General features: G+C 49.0%; 1 protein-coding gene and 1 long non-coding RNA gene across 15 annotated transcripts in view; both read left to right on the top strand.

The window, feature by feature from the left end:
- The window catches only part of PTPRS (protein tyrosine phosphatase receptor type S), a 308,002-nt gene that overhangs the window by 194,244 nt on the left and 90,586 nt on the right, over positions 1 to 23,172 (top strand). For all 14 annotated transcript variants that reach the window (XM_083594329.1, XM_083594333.1, XM_083594331.1 and 11 more), the window contains 4 exons: positions 14,870 to 15,139; positions 17,849 to 18,430; positions 19,030 to 19,166; positions 21,678 to 21,819. In XM_083594329.1, the coding sequence (XP_083450455.1) occupies positions 14,870 to 15,139; positions 17,849 to 18,430; positions 19,030 to 19,166; positions 21,678 to 21,819 (1,131 nt within the window). The remainder of the gene's footprint in view (positions 1 to 14,869; positions 15,140 to 17,848; positions 18,431 to 19,029; positions 19,167 to 21,677; positions 21,820 to 23,172) is intronic.
- On the top strand, positions 12,045 to 14,699 carry LOC310753650. Its single transcript, XR_014543423.1, has 2 exons — positions 12,045 to 13,458; positions 13,534 to 14,699. It is a non-coding gene; the product is annotated as an uncharacterized lncRNA (long non-coding RNA).

Raw genomic sequence — 23,172 nt, 5'->3', positions numbered from 1 at the left:
CCCCACAAATAACCCAGAGGTGCATTTTAAATAAAAGCACACCTTCTGCTCATGTAAAAACATGCTGATTCCCGGACCGTCCGCAGGCCGGATTTGGCAGGCGATTGGGCCGGATCCGGCCCCTGGGCCTTAGTTTGCCTACCCATGGTCAAGACTACATTGCAGAGGGTTGGGCTTCCAGTTCTGTGACGCCAACAGACCATAGCCGCCCCCCACCTGTGTCATCTAATGATGACTCTTGTCCGCAATGGTTGCGAACGTTTAAAATAAGCTGATAAACGTCTCTTTCAGCGCCCTGTTTGAAAGCACATCGCAGCAGGAGGATTAAAGAATTCTTTTTTAAAGCTTCAGCTAAACCGCTGGTTATTCTCAAGATCCCCCACAAAGTGCCTGGGCTTCCACACAGAACAAAATCACACCCGTTGAGACTTACGGCCTTCTGAGACTTTGCACCAGGGATGGAGAAGCTGAGTGGCCCTCCAAAATATTGGTGGACTACAATGCCCATCATCTCTGACCATTGGCCATGTTGGCTGAGGCAGGCGGCATCTAATAAGGACCACTTAATAATGCCATTTTTAGTTCAGGGCTGGGTTACCTGTCACCCTGGGCTCTTTTTCCTATTTAGAATTTATATGCCACTCGGTTTACAATAAATGTTTAAAGGATCAGTGAAAACTGTCGAAAGCTTCCAAAGGGATCATAGAATCATAGAATCATAGAGTTGGAAGAGACCACAAGGGCCATCGAGTCCAACCCCCTGCCAAGCAGGAAACACCATCAGAGCACTCCTGACATATGGTTGTCCAGCCTCTGCTTAAAGACCTCCAAAGAAGGAGACTCCACCACACTCCTTGGCAGCAAATTCCACTGTCGAACAGCTCTTACTGTCAGGAAGTTCTTCCTAATGTTTAGGTGGAATCTTCTTTCTTGTAGTTTGGATCCATTGCTCCGTGTCCGCTTCTCTGGAGCAGCAGAAAACAACCTTTCTCCCTCCTCTATGTGACATCCTTTTATATATTTGAACATGGCTATCATATCACCCCTTAACCTCCTCTTCTCCAGGCTAAACATGCCCAGCTCCCTTAGCCGTTCCTCATAAGGCATCGTTTCCAGGCCTTTGACCATTTTGGTTGCCCTCCTCTGGACACGTTCCAGTTTGTCAGTGTCCTTCTTGAACTGTGGTGCCCAGAACTGGACACAGTACTCCAGGTGAGTTCTGACCAGAGCAGAATACAGTGGCACTATTACTTCCCTTGATCTAGATTCTATACTCCTATTGATGCAGCCCAGAATTGGATTAAGATCAACAGCGAAACAGATTAAAATCACATTATTTATTTGACAAAATTAACTTCGCCTCCCTGGGTGAGAACCAGAAATCTGGGAAGTGCAGTTTGTTGAGGGTGCTGCAAGTTGTTTGGAGACCCCCCTCAAAGCGCTATAGTTCCCAGAGCGGTTTAGCAATCAATCAAGAATAGGAGGGTCTCCTTCCAACTTAAAATATACAGTGCAGATGGAGACAATGTGCTGCTCAGAGTAAACCAATTCAAAGCAACATTCAAATTACATGTCTCAGTAGGCATGCCTGAGCAAAGTTTTCAACAGGCACCAAGAAAGAACAAGCACGAAGGCCTTTGTGTAATATCAAGTAGCAGAGAGTTCCAGAGAGTAATCCACCCTGATGGACTTTCTTATGTGACTGAAATGAGTGGCACATGAATACCCCTGGAAACCATCTGCATTTTGGATATTTTTAAAGCTAAACTTTGAAATCGGCTAGTGCAGAATTCAGCGGCCCAGTTGATCACCAGAGCAAGACGGTTTGAGCATATTACACCGATCCTGGTCCGACTGCACTGGTTAGTTTCTGGGCCCAATTCAAAGTGCTGGTATTGACCTATAAAGCCTTAAAAGTCTCAGGACCACAATACTTCAAGGAGCGCCTCTTTCAATATGAACCGAACTGGACCCTGAGATCATCTTCTGAGGCCCTTCTTCATGGGCCTCCTCCTCGAGAACAGGGCCTTCTCTGCAGTGGCTCCCCGTTTGTGGAATGCTCTCCCCATGGAAGTTCGCCTTCATTAGACACCTTTCGGCGCCAGGCAAAAACACTCATCTTCAACCAGGCCTTGGACTGACTGACATTCAATGCCCTTTTAAAATGTGTTGGGAGGAGGTTACTGAGATTTTCTTATTTGTTTTTTCGTTGTTATTATTATGTAGTATGTCTTTGGGGGGGGCACGGGTGGCACTGTGGTCTAAACCACTGACCCTAGGGCTTGCCGATCAGAAGGTCGGCGGTTCGAATCCCCGCGATGGGGTGAGCTCCCATTGCTCGGTCCCTGTCCTGCCAACCTAGCAGTTCGAAAGCACGTCAAGTGCAAGTAGATACATAGGTACCACTCCGGCGGGAAGGTAAACGGCATTTCCGTGCGCTGCTCTGGTTCGCCAGAAGCGGCTTAGTCATGCTAGCCACATGACCTGGAAGCTGTACGCCGGCTTCCTTGGCCAATAAAGCGAGATGAGCGCCACAACCCCAGAGTCGGCCACGACTGGACCTAATGGTCAGGGGTCCCTTTACCTTTACGTCTTTTTAATATCATGATTTTATCTTGTGAACTGCCCTGAGACATGCAGGTATAGGGCAGTATACAAATTTAATTAATAAACAAACAAACAAATAAAATGCACCACTCCATACACACTTCAGACAGCATCAGTTTGATAAGACTCCGCATTGCAAACTTTTGAAGGGGCTGCTGCTCCTAATAAATGGCTCTCTCTCTGACTGACACACACACACACACACACACACACACACACACACAAATGTTTTCCGGTATTCCCAAATCTCCCCCCACCCACCCCCCAAAACCCCACCCCACTTCTATATACTCCTATTTCCTTAATTATGACAAAGATGACAGCCTTCTAAAACCCAGTGGGCAAGTTCCTAATGTACAGGTATTAAAGCTGTGTGGTCGATCTGTTTGTGTATTTATTTATTGAGAAATCCGGTGCAGCTTTGACAGTTATCTGTCTCATTATTATTTCCTCTCTCTTCTGCTTTCGCTTTCTCTTCCTCTCTCTTTCCTTCTTTCTCTCTCTCTCTCTTTCTCTCTCTGTCTGTCTATCTCTCAAGATGCTGGTATTTCTATGCTGGTGCTTTTTACATGCACACACTTCATCCTTTCACAGATGCTCCCCTCGCTTCTGGGGTTCGGGGGGGAGGGCGTGTGCCTCACCCCAGAACGCCCAGAAGCAGGGGATCCAGAGTATGGATCTGACCTCCAGTTTCTGGGTATCCACAATCTTCCTAGAAGAGTCCCTAGACAGACATTTGATCTGGACCAGCGCAGCTCATCCAATGTTCTCATGAAACGATAGAGATTTCTTCCTTGCACCAAGGCATCCTTGACCCCACTTGCCGTTTCCTCCGGAGATTAATTAGCAAGGCTTCACTCAGTGTCTTCTTGACTAGGTTTTGCAAATGATTGCCGCAGCTAGAGGACAGGGTGATGGGTGAAGTGCGCTTGCATGGCAATGTGAGCTACCTTTCAGGCATGTCGCAAGCCTCAGTTGTAGTCCAAAATCTCTGCAGGGCACCAATCTGGCGACGGCTGCCGTAGGGGTTCAACGCAGCAGTAACCCCCCAGAGTTAGTCTTCTGCAAACGTTCTAGAAATTTGGAAAATAAATGAAATACATAGGGCCAGATCCCAGGCTTAGTTGAAATTGGGTCTTGTCAAAAGCTATGGGGCAAGAGTAGTCATGGCTTGGGGTTGGTCCTTCGTGGAGCAGACCCCGGCTAATTAATGACCTAAGTAACGTAGGACAACTAACTCCATTGAGTCTACTCTGAGTAGAACTTAGTTGGATGAAACCCTTGATGTTTAAGCCCCCACTTATTTTGGTGGGAACTTAAGCACAGCTGACTTGTTCCGAATCCAACAGATGGATGGAGCCTGCAGTGTAAAATATTTTGAGGCGAGGGGCTGACTTACACCTTGTGCTAGAGTAACGGGTTAAGGCTACAGTGCTGACCAAGTGAGGGCCGGAATTTGAGAAGGCCAAACCTGCATGAAGATTATTTTGTTGGAATGTCAACATCTCCCACTCCTAAAAAATAAAAAAAAAGCAGGAACATGAATTTTGCAGCCTGGGAACTTCCCTGCCCTATGGATTCCTCCCCTGGGATTTCTTCCCACAGAGTAGTGTGGCTTGTTTGGGGTTTTTTTTAGTCTGCCCCACATAAAAGTCCTCGGAGAGTTATCAGAGGTCCTCAGTTTTTAAGCTCGTCTTCAAAGATACCACTCATTAACTTGCCCTGGTCCTTCAGGGGGGAGTCAAGCATCTTCATATAACATCATTGGGGAGGTCTCTTGAGGGTAGAAAGTTTTGAAAAACACCTGTGGAGGAAGGACCATTCAAGGATAACCTGCCCCTTGTAGTAGGACAGGTGTACTTGAAAACCTTGGGCATCTTCAATTCCGGTGGGGTATAAGCCAGCCAGGCCCGTTACGGAAAAAATAACACGTATGTTCTGTAACATGCCTATGAAAAATCATAGTCCATGGCCTACAGTGAGTAGAACAAACTTGGCCCTCCAGATGTTTTGGGACTACAATTCCCATCATCCCTGACCACCGGTCCTGTTAGCTTGGGATGATGGGAGTTGTAGTCCCAAAACATCTGGAGGGCCGAGTTTGCCTATGTCTGGGTGGCCACTGTGAGACCGAGATGCTGGACTATTCGGGCCCTGATCCAGCTGTGATCATCTTAGGGCTCTTGCAGTAATAACCAAACCGTCTTCAGGATATCAAGGCTTTGGGGGTGACCATATCTCAGTATTTCACTGCTGTGGTGCATTTGGAGGCGGTATCCAGTCAGCACAGCTGGACATTTCAGAACACATTGATGTGACATTAGCATTCAGTGTTGCGAAGCTACATTAAGAGGTTGCTTGGTTATTACTGCAATTCTCTCATCAATAGGCTTCCTCTTTGTAAAGTTATTGGATTTCCCCCCCCCATACCTATGTTCCAGATTTAGTCCCTTGAATTTATTTACCTTTTTGGCATGACACCTTTTGCTCTCTCCCCCCCCCCCCCAAGTTCTCAGTATTATTGCTTTGGTGTAGGGTGGGTTGAAGGGACATGGGTGGCGCTGTGGTCTAAACCACTGAGCCTCTTGGGCTTGCCGATCAGAAGGTCAGCGGTTCGAATCCCCACGACGGGGTGAGCTCCCGTTGCCCGGTCCCAGCTCCTGCCAACCTAGCAGTTCGAAAGCACGTCAAAGTGCAAGTAGATAAATAGGTACCACTGCAGCGGGAAGGTAAACGGTGTTTCCGTGCGCTGCTCTGGTTTTGCCAGAAGCGGTTTAGTCATGCTGGCCACCTGACCCGGAAAAACTACGGACAAGCGCCGGCTCCCTCGGCCAGTAAAGCGAGATGAGTGCCGCAACCCCAGAGTCGTCTACGACTGGACTTAACTGTCAGGGGTCCTTTACCTTTTTTCTTTTTTTTTTTAAGGGAGTGTTAGGTTGGGGTTTTTTTGCAGGGTGCATCTCTTTAAACACCCCCACACACACACACCCCACTGAGGAATTACCCACTCCCACCTCACCTGCAAACAAGGGATACCAGGGAGGTATCTAGAATACAGAAAGTAAGGGAAAACTTTGCCAGTTGTGGGTTGTCTTCAGTGTCACTCCTACTCAGAGCAGAGCTGCTGAAATTAAAGGACACAGCTAACCATTAACTGTAGTAGGTCTACTCTTGAGTAGGATTTAGTTGGGTGCAAGCCATCCCTCCAGCTTTCTTCCCTGATCTCTGGAACTCAGGGTGAGAGATCTGTCTCTTGCGGTATTATTTATTAAAATTCAGTCATCTCTACATTTGCATTGAAAGAGAGAGAGAGAGAGAGAAAGAAAGAGAGAGAGAATGAAAGAAAGAAAGAGAATTGGTCACGGGGTAAGTGGAATGCCCCCTGCTATTTTTGGAAAGCCTGCTACTTTTAAAATTTGTATGATCTGAGCCGAAAAGATACTGAACAAAACTTTAACGAGAATCAGTTAAATTAACACTCTGTTTCTGCAGAAGGATTTCTCAAGAGTTTCAGGGGAGTATATGCCTTAAGACCAAATTACTTGCTGCAGGAACACTGTGCTATTCGTGATTTCGAAATCCTCTGCCTGCTTTTGTCTTATTATCCCTTTTTGCATTGCTGTTCTCTTTGTTTTTAGGGGGGTGGGTGGGGAATTTAGATTACACCTTGTCACACACACTGCAGACAAAACAAAACAACAACAACAACCATTTTTAACAAATGCCACCCTTAATATGAGGGGTGGGGGGTGTCGGTCGGACCATCCGGCCGGGATCCAATTTGACTTCCGAATGATCCCATTTGCCCATCGTGCAAAATGAACCAACCGATTCACTAAAAAGGAAACCAGCTGAACAACCAAATTGGGGTGGGCGTTTAGAACAATTCCCGTGAGTTGCTGTATTTGGATAGCCAACACGCTAAATTGTTTAAGGGGGAAGGAAAGAAACCCAACATTTGGGGGGGTAAGGGGTAAATAATTCCACTCATATCCCGCTTATGACAGGCAACGTAGCCGAAATTTGCATCCAGGGGGAGACGAAAGGAAGAAGGAGTAGAGAGGTACCCACAAATCACCTGCTTGAGAAGGGACGGGACAGGTGTAATCTAATATTCACTACAAATATGTATATCAAGGCTGCACATTATTTTGCCCCCCTTTCCTCCCCCCCCTCCTCATTTTGGAGTAAGACAGAACGGACTCCTCCTCTGTCTCGCCCAAAATGCTAATAATGTCCGCCTTCTCACCTCATTCGGAGCTATGGGCTTGCTGGGTGTCAAAATGTTTAAGACCATTTCGGTTTCCTTTGGTGCTTTCTCAACCAATCACCCTTCAGTTTTGATTTGGTGTTCTTTTGGTTTTTCCGTTGTGTGGTTGTTTTAGTATTTGTTTATTTTTTAATTTGATTCAAAGCAAAGCAAAGCACAATTATTTCCCTCCCCGTTCCTTATGTCATGACAATTGCAGTTGACTTCTATTTTACCACGTTGCTTTTGAATTTCACATGGATTTCGTTTTTCTCCTCTCCCCCCGACCCCGACCCCTGACCCTCCCACCCACCCGCCTTTCCCTTTCTTAATTTTGACTTGCTTTTCTACGTGAATCGGGGTTTGAAGCGACGAGAACTCGCCCAAAAGGCTACCCCACCCTCTTCCCCACATTCCCAACCCCTTGCAACCCCTTGCAAATTGTTCCTCTTCCATGGTAAAAATCTGGGTGGATCCTGGTTGGGGGGTGAGGGCTGGGCACGGGGGGGGGGCCGATAAATGATGACCATAATGCAAAAAACCAGCAGGGAGACAATGAAATCAGATCCTTCCTCAGAACTTTCCTTTCAGCATGGGAGTTCGGTCTCAGGGCAGGCTGCGGGGGTCGCCATTGCCCGACAAACCTCGACTCTCCGTTCCTCTACAAGCAGGTCTGTAAAAAAACAAAAAATAAAGCTTGCACCCCCCTTGCTTTCTCCCTTCAACCCCTCATGGATCCTTTTGGTTTTCATTCAGGTCAAATAAGTAAGAACAGCACAGGGGTTTTTAGAAGCTGACTGGAAACACTCTGTCCAGAGTCTCAGGCCAAGAGAAGGTCCTCTCAACCTTTATCTCCCCCCCCCAAAAAAATGACTTTTTGCACACATAGTGTGTTCTCTGTCACTGAGCTAAACCGCTCCCCTCCAGTAAAAGAAAAACTGCAGAGATAAAATTACAAGTTGCAAGAGCTCTTCTCTTTTCCGGGTGCCTGTCACTGCCTGCACACTAAACTGTAGTTTGGTCCTGCATGAACAAGACTTGGGCTAGCTTAGCAGCATCCGTTTAAACGCAGGGGTCAGCAGGCTTTTTAAGTGGGGGGCCGGTCCCTCAGACCTTGTGGGGGGCTGGACTATATTTTGAAAAAAAAAAAGAATTTTGCTCCACAAATAACCCAGAGATGCATTTTAAATAAAAGGACACACTCTACTCATGTAAAAACACGCCGATTCCCAGACCGTCCGCGGGCCGGATTTGGCAGCCCATTGGGCCGGATCTGGCCCCCTGGGCCTTAGTTTGCCTACCCATGATTTAAAGCAGCGGTTCTCAACCTGTGGGTCCCCAGATGTTGTTGGACTACAACTCCCATCGTCCCTGAGCTCTGGCCTTGCTAGCTAGGGGTGATGGGAGTTGTAGTCCACCAACATCTGGGGACCCACAGGTTGAGAAAGGCTGATTTAAAGGGTTGTGATGCTTCTTCAAAGAGCCGTGGCTTCTCTCACAAAAGTGGGGGGGGGGGGCTATCATTTCTTAAGACCTGCTGAGACCTTGTTAGGAGGAACTCTCTCCCCATCCTTCCCTCCCATGGAGCTGAAATCCTCTGTGAAAAGATATTGACTGTTAAACTGCTCCAGCCTACTTCAGAAACAACATATCCCAGGATGCTTTGGGGGGCAGCCATGGTTGCTCAAAGTTGTTTTGATAATGCTTTAAATGGTGTGAATGTATTCATACCCGTTGTGAAGTAAGCTCGGCTGTCGTTTTGTCCAAACTGGCTAGCGTAAACTCTACCCTGAGAAGCCAAGATCAAACTTTGGATTCTGATCCTGGCTCGTTGGCAGGGCATGAGACACTTAAATCTCAGGGTTGAGAGTTTGAGCCCCGTGTTGGGTGAACGATTCCTGCATTGCAGGGGGTTGGACTAGATGATCCTTGTGGTCCCTTCCAACTCTACAGTTCTGTTAAAAAACAACAACAGTGCCCCCACCCTACAGTGCCCAGATAATCGGGTGCCGTCCAGCTATTTTGGACCACAACTGGGACTGACGTGAGTTTTATTCATTCGTTTATTTCATAAAACTTACACACCTCTTGACTTAGAAAAAAGAAAAAATAAAAGAAACATCTAAGCAGTTTACAGAAAGAATCAAACAGTAAAACTATCAATTAAAAAATACCCCATATAATCATGGAGTTGTAGAGTCCAATGCCCTGCAATTCAGGAATTTTCTGCCCAATGTGGTGTTCAAAGCCATGACTCTGAGATTAAGAGTCTTATGCTCCACTTAAAAAAAACACCTTTTGCCCAAAAACACATGTTTTGGGGTGCTGTAAGAGCACAGCCCCCCAAAATGGTGTCTTTCGGGCCCACGATCTCGCATGAATCATGTGAGTTGCACAGGAACGCAAACCCAGGTGATGGGTTGGAGGTCTGCGACTCCAAGGAAAAGACCAGAACCACCTGCTTCCTGTTCTTGACCAATTATTGTTAATCCTTACCTCAGAACTGGAAACTGGTTAGTTAAACTTGCCAGGGTCACGGGCTACAGTGTGATCCTGACTTCCCCCGCAATAAAACCATAGTTTAAACTAACCACCGTTTGCTGTTTTCAAATGTTAACAGTAAACCATGGTTGGTTTAAACCACAGAGCCTAACCGTCCAGAGTAGTTTAACAGTGGGGAAATAAACCACCTTCGAGCAGTCTCAAGATGACAGGGAGCTGAGATGGTGTTGAACCCATATTTTCTGTTTTGTAGTTCTTTTTATGACACCTTCACTCCAAATGTTCTCTTCCACCTTCCTCTCCCCAGCTTTTGCATAAATATGCTCCCCTTTCCTCCCAGTCAGCCGTATGATCATCAGGGGAGGGGGGCGGGTATCGTGAATTGCTTCACACTAAATGTGAACGGGGCCCCGTTTTCTCCCCCCATGGGAACATTTCCTTCCTTCCTCCCTTCCTGGCCACTTTGCAAGGAGACTGCTGAAACGCTCTCTTTACCCCCCTGGCTATCTTGAGAACAACGATTGGGGTTCCCTTCAGACTTCGATTCACAGCGCTGGTCTTTGTTTTGAACTATGGTTTACCGGTTTTACTTAATTCTGGTTTGTTCTTTCTTTCCTTTCTTCCTTCTTCCCTTTCTTTCCTTCCCCTGTTTCCCCACCCCCACCCTCCTCGCCTCGCCAGTGCAAGTCTCCGTTCAGTTCCCCTGTTGTGTTTCCAATTATTATTATTATTATTTAGGTGCGTGTGTTTTTGCATTCATTCCTGCCATTTGTTTTCCACCTGAACTCTCCAGTCAGTTGAATACCTCCGAAGTTTTCTTCCCCTTGCTTTTTCCCTTGTTACTCCCATCCCTTCCCAAAAACTGGGTTCCCAACCCTGCAGAATTTTTTTAAAAAGCTCATTCCTCCTGCCCCTTTTCCCGCCTGCATTCCTTCAACCGGTTCCCTCTCTCGCCACCCCTCTTCCCTTCGTTTTCCAAAGTCCGCCTCTCCATTTTGATTCAAAAAATGGGCTCCATTAAAAAATACCTGTTATTTCTCTTAACTGCCACTTGTGGCTGGATTTGGACAGTATCCCAAGCAGAGAAGGCAATATTTAGTCTCAAAAGGACTATTTTTGGGGGGAAGAGGCTGAGATTCCCTCACACTCATACTTCCATCTCTCGCGGTGAATCTGTGTCTCTCCAAAGCGTTGTTGGACTACAACTCTCAATCGGCCCCAGCCAACGGACTCGGGGATGATGGGAATTGTAGTCCAGGAGCGTTTAGAAGGTCACAGATTGCCATCCCTAGTTAAGATCATGAGCAGAAGCATTTAGATGATAAGCAGCTGCCTTGACGCGGGTGGCACAGTGGGTTAAACCACAGAGCCTAGGACTTGCCAATCAGAAGGTCGGAGGTTCGAATCCCCGCGACGGGGTGAGCTCCCGTTGCTCGGTCCCTGCTCCTGCCTACCTAGCCGTTCGAAAGCACGTCAAAGTGCAAGTAGATAAATAGGTACCGGTCTGGCAGGAAGGTAAACGGTGTTTCCGTGCGCTGCTCTGGTTCGCCAGAAGCGGCTTATTCATGCTGGCCACATGACCCGGAAGCTGTACGCCGGCTCCCTCGGCCAGGAAAGCGAGATGAGCGCCGCAACCCCAGAGTTGGTCACGACTGGACCTAATGGTCAGGGGTCCCTTTACCTTTACCACTGGCTGGCAGAGCCTTGCAGTGTTTCAGAGAAGGGGCGTTTCCAGTCCTACGTGGAGATGCCAGGAATTGAATCCAGTCCCAAGATGCTCTTCAGCTGAGGCAGAGCGTTCCTTCCCCTGAACAGATAAGTCTCTTAACCCTCATGGTTCAGAGTAAGAGGGGACGATTTAAATAGGAATATAGGAAACTGCCCTCTAACAAGCCCACTGTAATGAGTGGAGCATAGCTGTCAACTTACAGATTTGAAAATATGGGACCAGCAGCCTCAAAAATAAGGGACCAGCAGCCAAAAGAAGGGATTTTCCAAGCACAGGTATGTTCAACTTCTGAGCCCCTCCGAGCCAAAGGCAGAAAGCCCAGCCAGCAGCCAAAACGAAGCCTCACGTGGTGGTTCCCACAGCGCAGCAACCCGGCAAAGGGGACGCAGCAAGGAAAACCACTGTCACCTCTCCGCTGGGAAGCACTGAGCAAAGGCGAGTCCCCAGGCAACGCGGCCTATTTGATCGGCAAAAGGCATGCAAGCTCCACGCCCCAGTCGTTCTTAGACTCCTTATTGGGTGAGCAACGCAGCCAAGCAACACCGTTGGAGCCTCCCTCCTCCCTGGCCGGCAGGGAGGGAGGGAGAGGAGCTGCTTCTTTTGAAACCCGGGAAATTTAAGGGACATCATCAATAAGGGACAGCAGTGGGACATGGCGCTGGGATAAGGGACTGTCCCGCCAAATAAGGAACGGTTGACAGCTATGGAGTGGAGCTTAAGGCTGAATACAACCCAATGAGGTTGCAGGAGGGATTACTTTGAAATCTTCATAAAATTGTAAGGCAGGCTTGCTATATCGGGGTGGGGGGTGTTTCTCTTGCAGCAGGGCCCTGGGCATCGCAGGGCCCCCACCCAGAAACCAGTTCCGCAGTCTTTAGATCACTGCCCCCACCCCCCAACACACCCACTTCTGGGGCCAGTGGGAGAACAGGAGATTTTCAGAATTCCTAAAAAATAATAAATGGACCCCCTCCTGCCTGCTCCCACCCCACCCTGGAAAAAGCACCCTCTCCTTGCCCTTTTTGCCCCCCCTCTCCCCCATTTAAAGGTCTGGAAAGCTTCTTCCTTCCACCCAGGAAGTGCACTGGGCATCCATCCATCCTTTCGTTTGTTTGTTTCTGTTCTCGAAGTTGCCTGTTTCCATGGACTTGTTTTTCCTTCCTCTTATGATTATTATCAATTGTTTTATTATTATTATTATTATTATTATTATTATTATTATTATGCCAGGGCTGCGATGTGCCAATGTTAAAACCTACTGCGCATTGGTTCACATCGGCAAGAAAAAATAAAGAAACTGAGTATGCAGCATTTTTAAAAAGTGGGTTTTCCCCCCCTGACCCTTAACCCTTCTCTCTGTCTCTCTCTCTCTCTGTCTCTCTCTCTCTCTCTCTCTCTCCTGGTCTCTTTTTCTATTTTCCTTACCCATGTGGGCATTTGCAGTGGCCCACAAACCAGTTCCAATGCTCTCCATCTCCTTTTTTCCTCCTCCTCCTCCTCCCTGTCTCTGTCTCTCTCTCTCTCTTTCTCTCTCTCTCTCTCTCTCCTCCTCCTCCTCTCTCGTTCTCTTCTCTCCATTCTTCTCTTTTGCATGATGTTTGTGATTCTGAGAGCTGCATCTATTGATGGAATCATGTCAGATCTTTCAAAGAGGCTTCGTTAGGGTTTCACTGCCCGAAAACCACAAAAATTTCATTAGAGTTTCTCATCTTTTCCCTCTCGCCGGCTCTCGCCTCGCCGCCACGTTCCCTCTCGCCCTGCACTCCTCTGGGTCGCTTCGTGGAGGCGGGGGGTGGGGGTGAGGACAGGAAATGGGGGGGACCCCTCACCACCACCACCCAGAGAGGACACCCTTATGAACTCCCCACTTCCGGTTTGCAGGCTAGATTTTGGCCACCTCCAGGGAACAAGCCCCCTTTCACTCCCACCCAGATCCCAATCCCACCTCTTTTTACCTGCCTTGAGTTTTGGGGGGCTGCGGTGAGAACTGCTCTGTCCCTCCAGTCTCCCTTAGGAGCTGTGCCCATTTCTAGAAAGGACCAGGGCTTTGAGCCCATGCAGATGTTCATTGTAGCCCACATCTGCACCAGATGCTAGGATGGGGAAGCCGCAGGCCGGCTGGCCGGCCCCCAATTTGTTGGACTCCCAAGACCCACCAGCCCCTGCAACCAGCATGGCCAGTGGCCGAGGTACAGTGGTGTCCAAACTTTTTTCAAAGAGGGCCAGATTTGATGAAGTGAAGGGCCATGAGGGCCGACCAAAGGGCCAGCCAAAGTTGTTGACTTTTTTTTTAGGATTGCAGTTGCTGAGTTTTTTTTTTAGGGTTGAAGTTGTTGAGGTTTTTTACCCTAGGAAATTAACTGCCACAGAGGCCGGATTACGTAAACCGACCAGCGGGCAGGATTTGGCCCTCAAAATGGACTTTAGGAAATTAACTGCCACAGAGGCCGGATTAAACCGACCAGCGGGCAGGATTAAGCCCTCGAAATGGACTTTGGACATGCCTGGCTGTGGATGATGGGCGTTGTAGTCCCGCAATATCTCAAGGGCTGCAGGTTCCTAATTCTTGACCCTGAGAAGCATCCTGCTCCATGCAAGAGAGGGAAGAATGCCTCATTCAGGAGAGGCATTTCCTCCCGAGACCAGAGAATGCTTCTTCTTAGCTCAGGGAGGGGTAAGCTGTGCCCCCACGCCAGAGATGTTGTAGGTGTCCATTTCCCATCAGGGGACGGTGGGAGTTTTAGTCCAGCGGCATCTGGAGGGTCGCAGGCTCCGCAAACAGGGCTGCTTCTTCCTTCCACCAAAGCTCAGTGATGGCACCTCTCATGTGGGCGCCATTGTAAGAGAACGAGGGAGGCCGTCACAGTGAGTACTTTTTTCCCTAGAAAAACAGCACTTTCTGCAACCCCTATCCTATTGGGTAGGTGGGTCTTCCTTCCCTTTTGGAAAGGCAACGTGGATGGTCAGGCTACCCTCTCAAGATTCTTGTGGCCGTGCGTGGGTCTGTGTGCGAAAGATGCACCAGTCTCGGCACGTGTGACCTTCTCACTTGAAAATTTGCATTCCCCTTTCCTCCCCTCTCTCTCTTTTTCCAGTCTTGCTTCCCCCTCCCACTGTTTTGTTTCAAAGGGTGTTGGTCTCTGGAGGGGGCCAATTTAGCTTTGCAAGGGTCCGCTTTGAAAACCTGGTTTGAGGGAAGGTCCCTTTCCCTTCGCCTCCGCCGGAAAGGGGCCTTGCCGAAAATGTTGGGGAGGGGGAGTAGAAGGATAGCCCACCCCAACGTACGCAGGGAGGGGGCCCCACTGTCCGGAAGTGCCACGCCCAACTTCTTTTGCTCTCTTAAAGATGAGAAATTGCTAATAAATTTTTGTGTATTTATTTGTGCTGTGATGGGTCTTAAAATCGATCAATGGACTCCTGTTGCTATGAGATACCGCTTTTATGTCTATATTCTACATATCGTTTGTGAAAGTAAAATTATTTTCGAAGTTCTGTTCGTTTGGTTTTTTCCTTTATTGATTGATTATCATTTCTCGGTATTCTGATGATTTTTAATTTCAGCTTCTTTTTTTTGTCCCCCTCCCCCCTTTAAATGAAGGAACGACAACAAAATGATAACAGCTAAAGCCCCGTCTGTATTTAAAATCTCTTCTGCTCTTCTTTCCCCCTTATCTTTCTTTTCTTTTTTCTTTTTCCCCTCTCTTTCTCTCTCTCTCCTTTTTCTTTTCCCCCCTTTTTTATTTTGCTTTTGTTTTTGTTACCTCTGTGCCTTTTGTCCGCAGTGCGTCGCGTGGCCCCACGCTTCTCCATCCCTCCCTCCAGCCACGAGATTATGCCTGGAGGCAACGTCAACATCACCTGCGTGGCGGTGGGCTCCCCCATGCCCTACGTCAAGTGGATGCAGGGGGCAGAAGACTTGACGCCGGAGGACGACATGCCCGTGGGGCGGAACGTCCTGGAACTGACCGATGTGAAGGACTCAGCCAACTACACCTGCGTGGCCATGTCTAGCCTGGGTGTCATCGAAGCCGTGGCACAGATCACCGTGAAATGTAAGCAAGGCTAGTTTTCCCGCCGTCGGGTGCTTGGCATGACGGGGGCTCCGCTCGAGTCTTCACAGCCCTCTCTGCTCTCACGTGGCCAGGGGTCCAGCCTGGTTAGCAGAGGCAGGGAAAGCTGTGCCCTTCCACACACGGCCGGACTCCAACTCCCATCAGCCCCCAGCGAGCAGGACCACCGTGAAGGACGATGGGAGTGGGAGACCAGCAAGATATCATCATTCTCTCTCCCTTGCCTCTGTTTGTATCAGGAGCCTCAGCTTGCCTCCCAGGTGGAAGAGCTGTTGCTTAAGCCCGCTCCCTGTTTTGACTTCCCGGCTTGTCCCCTCCCTCGTGTTTGCATGCCTATTTCTGCACCCATCTCTCCCATCAGTTGCTCCTCCTTGCTTGTTCCTTGGCTGATCTGGAGAGCTTGCTGCCAGGGCAGAACTTTTGGGCAGTGGTCAGCGGGGCTGGGGCTCCCGGGCTCAGTCGGCTGGTACCCCCTTTGCCCAACCCCTTCGCTCGCATGCGTAGAGGAAGCATGAACGAAGCGTTCAGAGCTGCATCTGTGCGCGATGTTGCTGCTAACCATCTGTCAGGTCAGCTTCCGCATGTCTCCCAAATCGCCCGAGAGCTCTAACAAGAGGCTACTGTATGAAGAATGAAAGCCCTGGGCTTTTCGGAAAACTCGAGATGTGGCCAAAACACACCTTGGGTACTCCATGCATCCGTTCTTAAGTGTGCACGGGTTTCCTGTGAATTTTGCATGAGCCTAGTGTCTTTTTGCCAGCGTCGTATGATGTGTGACGGTTTACTTCCCGTTCAATTTTTATGTGGCGTTTTTGCAGAGCGACGACAGCAAAAAAAAAAAAAAAAGGCCTCTGCCCCCAAGGAGAATACAGTCAACAATTTGACACAGGGATAAGAGGGAGCTGGGAAACAAGGAACGACTGGGGGACAGAGGACACACACTTGGTTTTGGGTTGTGTTCAGGCTTTGAAAAGTGGTTTTGAGAGGGGCAGAGGGGGCATCAGATACGTGTTCTCTAATGGAGTTGGGGAGGGGGTTAAAGGCGCTCTTGGAAGGGGTTGAACTTAAAAGCCCTGAGTTCAAACCTTGCCATCTGCAGTTAATAGGCTCAAGTAGCAGAGACTGGGAAGGACCCTGAAGGGAGAGATTGTCGGTCAGCAGAAACTCTGGACTCTGTTGGCCAGTGGTCAGACTCAGTAGAGAGGGGGCTTTCTGTGTTCTCTCCCCTGCCCCAGCTGCCCAATAACAAACTGCATTGCAGAAATAATATTGAGCAGGGTTTTAATAGTAGTAATAATAATAATAATAATAATAATAATAATAATAATAATAATAATATATTATTTAGACCCTGCCCATCTGGCTGGGTTTTCCCAGCCACTCTGGGCGGCTTCCAACAGAATATTAAATACAGTAACCTATTAAACGTTAAAAGCTTCCCTGAACAGGGCTGCCTTCAGATGTCTTCTAAAAGTCTGGTGGTTGTTCTCTTTGACATCTGGTGGGAGGGCGTTCCACAGGGCGGGCGCCACCACCGAGAAGGCCCTCTGCCTGGTTCCCTGTAACTTGGCTTCTCGCAGGGAGGGAACAGCCAGAAGGCCCTCGGCGCTGGACCTCAGTGTCTGGGCTGGACGATGGGGGTGGAGATGCTCCTTCAGGTATACTGGACCGAGGCTGTTTAGGGCTTTCAAGGTCAGCACCAACACTTTGAATTGTGTGTATAAACGTAATTTGCCCCCTTACCGCATGAACAGTAGTTTGACAGTGGAATGGGCTCCCATGAGAGGTAGTGGACGCTCCTTCCTTGGAGGTTTTTAAGCTGAGGTTGGGGTGCCCGTCTCTCATGTATGATCTAGTAGAGATTCCTGGGTTGCAGCGGGTTGGACTGGATGACCCTTGGGGTCCTTTTCAACTCCATGATTTCAGGATTCATATTCTTTCAAATTCTCAACATTATTCTACAAGTAGAATTGAGAAACTTCCATTTAGCAGAATGTTCAGTCTACTGTAATACGCAATATTTCTTCCTTTGCGGCATTCGTTTGTTTTCTACAGCCAATTATCAAAACAAATGATGCTATTCATCCGATCCACATTTTGTTTTTCTCTTAATTTGCCTAACCACCTCCAATTAGCCTTTCAAAAGACCAAACCATTTTTCTGTGTGGTTGAGACTAATCTACCAGATTCTTGGCTATTGATATTATGTTCTAAAAGAACGGGAGTAATTCCTGTCTCTTCCCAGTTTCCTCCATGCTCCCTAGTACGGTGGATATTTTGCCCTTTCCAAGATGTTTTCTGAGCAAGACGTGTTCCAAAATGGCGGCCACGCTCAAGGCGCTCAGCTCCCACCTGGCTTCTTTGGAAACCGCGTCTCCTTTCAGACGCACACTCACAAGCAAAGCTGTTGGTTGGTGGGTTGTTGCTTTTTTAGCTCAGAGCTCACGTTAATGATTCCAGATGCTGAGCCGAGCACTTTCCCTTTTGATGGAGCCGTTTAAGGAGGATAATAAACTGTGCCTAACAAGGCTGGGAACATTTCTCCAAACAGCCGCGCCGTCTATAGACCTGCGCTGCCGGCTCCCCATGCCCTAACGCGCCAATTAGGTGCAGCGTTTAGCATATGGCGTCCTGCTGTTTGCATTTGGTTTTCGTTTCCCTGAGTTTTTCCTCTCCCGGTTTGTTTCTCAGCGCTCCCCAAAGCTCCCGGAACCCCCATCGTGACGGAGACGACCGCGACGAGCATCACCATCACTTGGGATTCGGGGAACCCCGACCCCGTGTCCTACTACGTGATCGAGTACAAGTCGAAGAGCCAGGACGGACCCTACCAGATCAAGGAAGACATCACCACCACCCGCTACAGCATCGGGGGGCTCAGCCCCAACTCAGAGTACGAAATCTGGGTGTCGGCCGTCAACACCATTGGGCAGGGGCCGCCCAGCGACCCCGTGGTGATGCGGACAGGGGAGCAGGCCCCCGCCAGCGCCCCCCGCAACGTCCAGGGCCGGATGCTGAGTGCCTCAACCATGATCATCCAGTGGGAGGAGCCCGTGGAGCCGAACGGTCAGATCCGGGGCTACAGGGTCTACTACACCATGGAGCCAGACCAGCCGGTCAGCAACTGGCAGAAGCACAACGTCGACGACAGCCTCTTGACCACCGTCAGCAGTCTCCTGGAGATGGAAACCTACACCGTTCGGGTCCTGGCTTTCACTTCCGTGGGAGACGGGCCGCTCTCGGACCCGATCCAAGTCAAAACCAAGCAAGGAGGTGAGTCCTCGCCGAGCCAGCGCTGTGACTACAACACAGGTCCCACCATCCGAATGCAGCACCTTCTCAGGAAAAGTCATTTGCTAGGCGAGCGTTCGCATGACGAGTCAATGTTGATTCCTATAGATAAATTTATACAGTCATACCTCAGGTTACAGACGCTTCAGGTTGCGTTTTTTTGGGTTACGGAGCGCCGACACCCAGAAGTACCGGAACGGGTTACTTCCGGGTTTTGGCGGTCGTGCACGTGCAGAAGTGCTAAATTGCACTTTGCACATGTGCAGAAGCGCTGGATCGCAACCCAGGTTGCGGGTTGCGAACGCTGCAGGTTGCGAATGTGCATCCCTCACGGATCACGTTCGCAAACCCGAGCGTCCACTGTAATTTATATAAATGGTGGGGAGGTGGGGGACACACATAGGAAGACAGATTGCAAAAAAACAAGCAAGGAAGGGGGGGGAATGCTTTCTTGTTTGTCCAATCTCTCCCCCTTCCTTCCTCCCTCCGTGAAAGCAGGGTGCTGGGCCCTGATCCAGCAGGTCTCGTCTTACGTTCTTACAACAACGTCTGGGTCTTTTTGTTTTTCCTGCTGTCATCAGTTCCCGGGCAACCCATGAACTTCCGTGCAGAAGCCAAGAGCGATAGCAGCATTTTGCTGACCTGGAGTCCTCCCCGCCAGGACATCATATTGAAGTATGAGCTGGTTTTCAAAGACGCCACACAGGCAAAACCCGAGGTAAGTGCTTTTTTCGCGGGGGCTTCTTTGTGGTGGCTCCCCTGGTGACGGAATGCTCTCTTCAGAGAGACTCACCTGGCACTTGTGTTAGGACCCATTCAGGGCAAAGAGCAGAACTCCCCGTCCTCCAAAGCCCTTTTCCAAAACAAAAAACACATTCTTTTTATTTCTTAGAGCAATCACACTTCCTGAGCCCCACTTCCTGGGTCTCAAAACTATTTTCTATATCGATTTCATCCTACTTCGTATGGCTTTATGCCGGCTTGCACTAAACGTTGCGCTGGCACCGCTTCCACGTCGATAGTTTTTAAGTTGTTTATTGATTGCGTTTTATCGTGTTTAATTCAGGGGCTTCATGGAGTAATAGCAAGGAAGTTTAATTCTGGCAAGGGAGTCCCTGTTTGGCCTTTGGTACCCGGACCAGACCATTCCCCTCTCTGAGCCACACCCTTCACTGCTGTGGGCTCCCCCTTCAGTCCTTTTTAAGGAAATTTGTAATGTTTTGATTAGATAGATAGATAGATAGATACAAAAAGAAAAAACACAAATACCAAATTACACACAGGAAGAACCATAGGCACATCGTTTTCTTAACAAACAATAAAACATATATTGGTCTTAACACTAAAGACCCAACCTCCCATCTATTCCATATTTCGATTTCATATTACTTATTGCCAATACACACTTTTATCATAATTAAACTTTTTCTTAATATATCTAATTTCTTCTATCTACCTTGCAACTATTACTGAAGCTCATCAAATGCTGCAACAGAATTTAAATGACTATATTTATTTTTTCAAATATTCTTTGAAAACCTTCCATTTTGAAACAAATTCCTGGTTTGATTTATTCTTTATTTTTTCTGACAGACCGTCTAATTCGGCATATTCTGTCAGCTTTTTGGATCCAATCTTGTATAGAGGGGATTTGTAATGTTTTGATATTTTATTATGCTTTTATATCTGTTGGAAGCTGCCCAGAGTGGCTGGGACAACCCATTCAGATGGGCGGGGTACAAATAATTATTATTGTTGTTTTACCTGACCAGGATGTGCCCTTGAATGTAGATAATACCTCTTGCTTACCTGAGGATGGTAAGCAAATAAAATAATACGTGCCCCTCTCCGCGACATCGGTTCGGCTGAAAAGGGTTTTTGGATAGAAATCCAGATCTTAATCATAAAGGCGGCCGAGTCGTTTACTCTCGGCTGCCTGAGCAGTTGCAGCTCATAACTGGAAGAGCGTAAATATCGACCGGCGACATCAAAAAGTTTGGCAAAGTGCTCCTTTGGAGAAATGAGCACAGAAGCCACGTGCAGAAGATAAAAGGGCATTTGAGAATGCGCGGAAAGCGTTTGTTGACTCTGCTGGTGTAAAAAGATGGTGCCTGCTCCCCAGCCAAGCTGAGAGGTGTAGTGTTAGAGCGCTGGACCGGACCTGGAAGAGCTGGGTTCGAATCTCCGCTCAGCCATGAAGCACGCCAGGTGTGACCGTGGGCCAATCACAGCTCTCAGCCTGACCTACCTCACAGGGCTGTTGCTGTGGGGATTAAATGAAGACCAGGGGGTACCCATGTAAATACTGCTTTGAACTCCTTAGAGAGAAAGGTGGGGTCTAAATCAAATAAAAACTAATAACTCAAAAAGGCCCATCATATATGAATCGCTCCATCTCAAAACCTGTAAAAGAGAAATGGAGTATTAAGATAATCTCTTGTGTGTTGTTATCGAGCTGTCCTAAGCGGCCTCCTTGCATCTGCAGTGGTGCCTCGGGTTACATACGCTTCAGGTTACAGACGCTTCAGGTTACAGACTCCACTAACCCAGAAATAGTGCTTCAGGTTAAGAACTTTGCTTCAGGATAAGAACAGAAATTGTGCTCCGGCGGCACAGTGGCAGCAGCAGGAGGCCCCATTAGCTAAAGTGGTGCTTCAGGTTAAGAACAGTTTCAGGTTAAGAACGGACCTCTGGAACGAATTAAATACTTAACCCGAGGTACCACTGTATCCTGTTTGTTTCATTTGTATATTCAAAAATGTTTAATATAGTTGTTGTTTTTAAGTGTAGTTCCCCCTCAGACCACCCCCGCACCCCCCTCTGCTAGTTCCAGATGCTGCTGAATTGCAACTCCCATCACCATCGGCCGTGCTTCTCACGAAATCATTTAATTGTACGGTTTGAAGGGGACCCCCAAGGCTCATCTAGTCCAACCCCTGGCAATGCAGGAGTCACAGCTAAAGAATCCCAGGCAGGTGGCCACCGAACCTCTGCTTAAAAACCTCTGCGGAAGAAGAGCTGACCCCCTTTCCAGGGCTGACCCCATTCCATGCTGCGGAGGCTCATGGGAGTTGTAGTTCGGGAGCAACACAAACGGCGCGTTCGCAAGAACTGAGCGTTCGTTGCATGGAAACGGGTGTGCCTCTTGTTCCTGTTCACACTTTTTGCACTTTGGTTTGTCTCCCCGTCTCCCCCCCCCAATCATCTCCCCGCTGCCCCCCTTCTGCAGACGAGGACCTTTGACCCTGTGACCTCGTTCACCGTGAGAGACCTGAAGCCCAACACAGAGTATGTCTTCAAACTGGCCGCTCGCTCGGCCTTGGGCATTGGGGCCGAAACCCCGGAGGTCAGGGAGCGAACCCTGCAGGCTAGTAGGTGTCTTTTTTTCCTTTCCCCAAAATTCTCCGCCAGTGGGGGGGGGAAATCCCTTGTCTGGGAGGAGGTGCGGATGGTGGTCACGGGATGGTGAGCTGGGGGGGGGGAGCGGGCGCCGGAGGGTGGGCACGGGAAGCTGCGCGCCTCAATCCGGTCCTTTCGCCTGGTCTCACCCCCTGGCACTTAATCCGAGGGTCTGTTTTGCTCTCTGGGCTCCGTTCGGTCCAAACCAGCTGGTGATCATGCGTGTTGTGTGGAAGTGTAGGCAGGTGGGCAGCCCATCCTGGTCCCTCTGTCCGCACAGGTGTCTGCATTTAAACCCTCGTTTGCAGAGGGCACAGGTGCATAGCTGTCAACCGTTCCTTATTTGGCGGGACAGTCCCTTATCCCAGCGCCATGTCCCACTGCTGTCCCTTATTGATGATGTCCCTTAAATTTCCCGGGTTTCAAAGGAAGCAGCTCCTCTCCCTCCCTCCCTGCCGGCCAGGGAGGAGGGAGGCTCCAACTCTGTTGCTTGGCTGCTTTGCTGACCCAATAAGGAGTCTAAGAACGACTGGGGGGTGGAGCTTGCATGCCTTGTGCCGATCAAATCGGCCTTGTTGCCTGGGGACTCGCCTTTGCTCAGCGCTTCCCAGCGGAGAGGTGACGGTGGTTTTCCTTGCTGCATCCCCTTTGCCGGGTTGCTGCGCTGTGGGAACCACCGTGTGAGGCTTCGTTTGGCTACTGGTTGGGCTTTCTGCCTTTGACTTGGAAGGGCTCAGAAGTTGAACATACCTGTGCTTGGAAAATCCCTTATTTTGGCTGCTGGTCCCTTATTTTCAAATCTGTAAGTTGACAGCTATGCACAGGTGCCTCTTGAAGGAACTGATGATACCTGTCTCCCCCCTCCCTCTACACCAAGGGAACATTGCACTTCTTCTTTTTGTCCCCAAACCAAAGGTCAGCTGCCTGCTTCCTTTAGGTTCTGAGCCATTTCTTTCAAATTCCAGTTCATTGCCAAACTTTTAAGTGGCAAGATAGCCACCTGTAGCTGATGGGCAGGGTGGATGGCTTGGAATGAATGGATGCATGGCCTCTTAGTGGCCCACGAGAGGTTGGGTGTAAGAGTTGCTGTTGTCCCATATCGGGTGCCTTGTGCCTGTTTGGCGAGAATGTGCCCGCACCCGCGCTTTTGCCAACCCGGCTGTGCCTTCCAGGTGTGTTTCGAACTCAAAGCATCTGTGGCGCACGCCGACCCACCCCCCTCTTTGGCTGCGTTCCCACTGCGGTTTGTTCCATTTCCGTGGCTTCTGCCTAGCTGCCAAGTTCGTATCTTGAGCTCTCGCACAGCGTAAAAGCCGTCCGTAGCC

Source organism: Podarcis filfolensis (assembly GCF_964270895.1).
Source record: "Podarcis filfolensis genome assembly, chromosome: 18".
Taxonomy (NCBI): domain Eukaryota; kingdom Metazoa; phylum Chordata; class Lepidosauria; order Squamata; family Lacertidae; genus Podarcis; species Podarcis filfolensis.
Note: the sequence above shows the minus strand (reverse complement) of the source record. Positions and strands in the feature narration are given on the sequence as shown.